General features: G+C 33.4%; 1 protein-coding gene across 1 annotated transcript; it reads left to right on the top strand.

The window, feature by feature from the left end:
- Positions 1-6: 6 nt before the first annotated feature.
- Positions 7-2751, top strand: LOC140966626 (transcription factor bHLH104-like). The gene is made up of 4 exons (XM_073426884.1): positions 7-202; positions 964-1032; positions 1894-1971; positions 2142-2751. The coding sequence occupies exons 1-4, from the start codon at positions 75-77 to the stop codon at positions 2311-2313; spliced, it is 447 nt and encodes a 148-aa protein (XP_073282985.1). The 5' UTR covers positions 7-74; the 3' UTR covers positions 2314-2751.
- The last annotated feature ends 108 nt before the right edge of the window (positions 2752-2859 follow it).

The raw sequence follows: 2859 nt of genomic DNA, 5'->3' as shown, positions 1-2859 counted from the left end.
GAGGATTCCGTTCCCCCAATTTCGATTTTGCGAGATTAAATCCGCCATTGTTTTCTCCACTTTTTCGCGAAAGGATGGATAATCTTCGGCTGGAGTCATTTGATGGGAATGGCTGGTGTGATTTGATCGATTACAGCAACCTCCTGGACGAAGTCGCAGCCGCGGATCTTTGTTGGAGCAGCCCTCAGATTCAGGTGCAAAGGTGGGTAATTTGTTGTGTTCATCAGATCAGTTCGTGTTGTTTCTTTTATTGGATTTGTGGATCTGCTGATTAGTTTATGTTCAATTATCAGTGTGATGGTTATTGGTTATTTTCCAGATATTTATGTTATTTATTTATGAGGGGATTTCTAATTCCGAGATGAACCAAAAAATCGAGCAGCGTTAAGTTCCCAATTTTAGAATTTATGGTTTATTTTCTTGAGGGGGCGGGGCGACCATTCTGCATGCCTTGCTGATCTGAGCTCGGATTATTGTTCGAAGGTTAAAAAATGAAGGTTTTTTGTTGTTTTTATTGGTCTAATAGATCGAAGGTTGGATTTTAGGCAATGTGACAGGGAGTGAATTTTTCAAAAGTTATAGTCTAATTCTGGGGAAGCTTTGAATTTGAATTAAGTTATAGAGAATTGATTAGATCTGGGACATATTACTTCTTAGGTATCAAAACCAATTAAATGGAGTAATGTTTTTGGCACACCGCAACTAAGAGGGCTAAATGGTTTTGGCCCCAAATAATAGAGATAAGAAAATTATGATAAAAAATTGTATATCTGAAAGTTACTAAAGGAATTCTATTGTTATACAATACAGTTGAGATCTAGAATCCCAATTATTACATAATACAGCCCCGATGATTATGCTAATAGAGATTTTGTTGTCTTTATTGTTATTTAAGTTTTAATTGTAGGTTAAGACAAATCTTGCAAAATGTTGGTCTTGATATGGTTGATTATTTTGTTGCAGTTCTGCTGTGGCAACTGATGTCTCTAGGGGTGGGAGTTTTTCTCAAGTTAGCGAGTGTCCAAGAAAGAGGTGACTATGAGTAGCTGTTTCTATTTTGAGTGAGGTTCTTGTTATTCTGTTTCATGTGTTGAGAAGGCTGACTGAATTTCAAAAAAAAAAAAAGAAGGCTGACTGATGACTTTTTATGCATATGCTTTTCATCAAATATATTTAACAAAGTTCACTGGATAATTATTTTTTAAAAAGGATACGTTGATTTATAAATTTTAGATGTTTTTAGTCCCTGACATTAAAACTAACGGAAAAGGGTATATGTACTGCATATGCCCAATATCTTCCCAAATTATCTAATATTTATACATGATAATTAAATCTGTTTGTTCATATTGTTCAGAGCCAAAACCATTTGGTCTCCATTGTTTGGGACTAAAGATATTTTGGTCTTTTCTTTGTTACTTTTTAACGATGAATTAACATTGGTGAACAAAAACATTTAAAATTGATGAGAGACTTTTTATAGCACGTCGCAAACAAGAGAGACCAAAACGGCTTCGACCCCATACAATATGAACGAAAAAAGTAATTATTCTAAAATCCATGTAATCAAAGTCGAGTAGAAATCAACTCAGTTGTCAAGATTTGAAATAGAATCTCTTCTCCATGTATATTGAATAATTTGATCTTGTTTTACAGATCATATCGGCAGAGGCTTCCACTTTATTGAAATATAAACCTAGAGTGAAATATTTTAATGTGCTAAAACATGACATAGTATTTGTTGAGTTGATTTATTCATGGATTTATTTGATTTATTTTATGTGATGGAAATCATGCCTTGGATTGATAAATGAAAAGTAAAAAGGGAACATAGGTTGCTTATTTTTTGATTAGGTGACTTTTCAATTATTTGGGTGTTGTACTGCTGTGCAGGGGACGCACCGAACCATGCGGTGGTGGAGAAACTAAAGCATGCCGTGAGAAAATTAGGAGAGAAAAATTGAACGATAGGTAAATTACTATCCATAAGAACTTTTCCTATTGTCATTTAATTTGTTTCGTTAAATGATGATGATGTGTGTGTGCCACCATGTTTACTTCCTATTGAAAAATAATAATCTTCTGTGGCAGTCCTTTAATTTAAATAGAGTTAATTGAAAGAAAATGAGTTGATCCTGCAGGTTTGTGGAGTTGTCAGCTATATTGGAACCTGGAAAACCCGTGAAAACAGACAAATTAGCCATTCTTGGTGATACTATAAGAATTCTTGGCCAGCTAAAAACTGAATCCCAAGAGTCCAGTGAGATGAATGAAAAGCTTTTGGAAGAAATCAAAACTCTGAAGGTTAGCTAGAGATGATAGTTGTGTTGAATACTGACCATAAACTTGAATTTTGATTCCCTTAATTGTCTTCAAATGCTTAGAAAAACATTGTTATAGAAAGCCTGTCCTCGAAAATTTGGTAGTGTAGGGTATTGAAGCATTGAAAAAGCTTTACTTTATGGAAAAGAAAACCCATTATGCATATTTTATATATATTGATCGAACTTATTAAACACTTTCTTCATCTCAATTTGAAGGGTAAATTACGTATGGGGTATAGACCTATGTTATGCTTACAAATCAATGAGGTGAAACCCCATTTTGTTTTTAGATCGATAGTTGAAACCTAGCTGCGTTTTTTTTAATACACGTATTTTTCAAATGGCTATGCATGAAATATCATGAAATTAGAATTTTCAAGCCAAAAGCATCCTTGTATCTGTATAGAAAATCTTAAACATATTTATATTCTTCCTCGTTCCAATCATTTGGAACTTTTGAGATGCTATGAAATACGGGGGAAATAAATATATTTATGTTTTTATTTATATTTAGAGTGATATTTCAACTTTTGAA

The sequence above is a fragment of the Primulina huaijiensis genome, unplaced genomic scaffold (assembly GCF_012295235.1).
Source record: "Primulina huaijiensis isolate GDHJ02 unplaced genomic scaffold, ASM1229523v2 scaffold207442, whole genome shotgun sequence".
In the NCBI taxonomy this organism is placed as follows: Eukaryota; Viridiplantae; Streptophyta; class Magnoliopsida; order Lamiales; family Gesneriaceae; genus Primulina; species Primulina huaijiensis.
The sequence above is the reverse complement of the archived record's forward strand: the minus strand, read 5'-3'. Positions and strand labels throughout refer to the sequence as shown.

What these genes read in the sequence shown, in the direction of transcription:
- LOC140966626 (XM_073426884.1), top strand. Translation starts at nt 75, where the DNA reads ATGGATAATCTTCGGCTGGAGTCATTTGATGGGAATGGCTGGTGTGAT. An exon ending in AGCGAGTGTCCAAGAAAGAG is followed by an intron (nt 1,033 to 1,893) that starts GTGACTATGAGT and finishes ACTGCTGTGCAG; the next exon opens with GGGACGCACCGAACCATGCG. An exon ending in AGAGAAAAATTGAACGATAG is followed by an intron (nt 1,972 to 2,141) that starts GTAAATTACTAT and finishes TTGATCCTGCAG; the next exon opens with GTTTGTGGAGTTGTCAGCTA.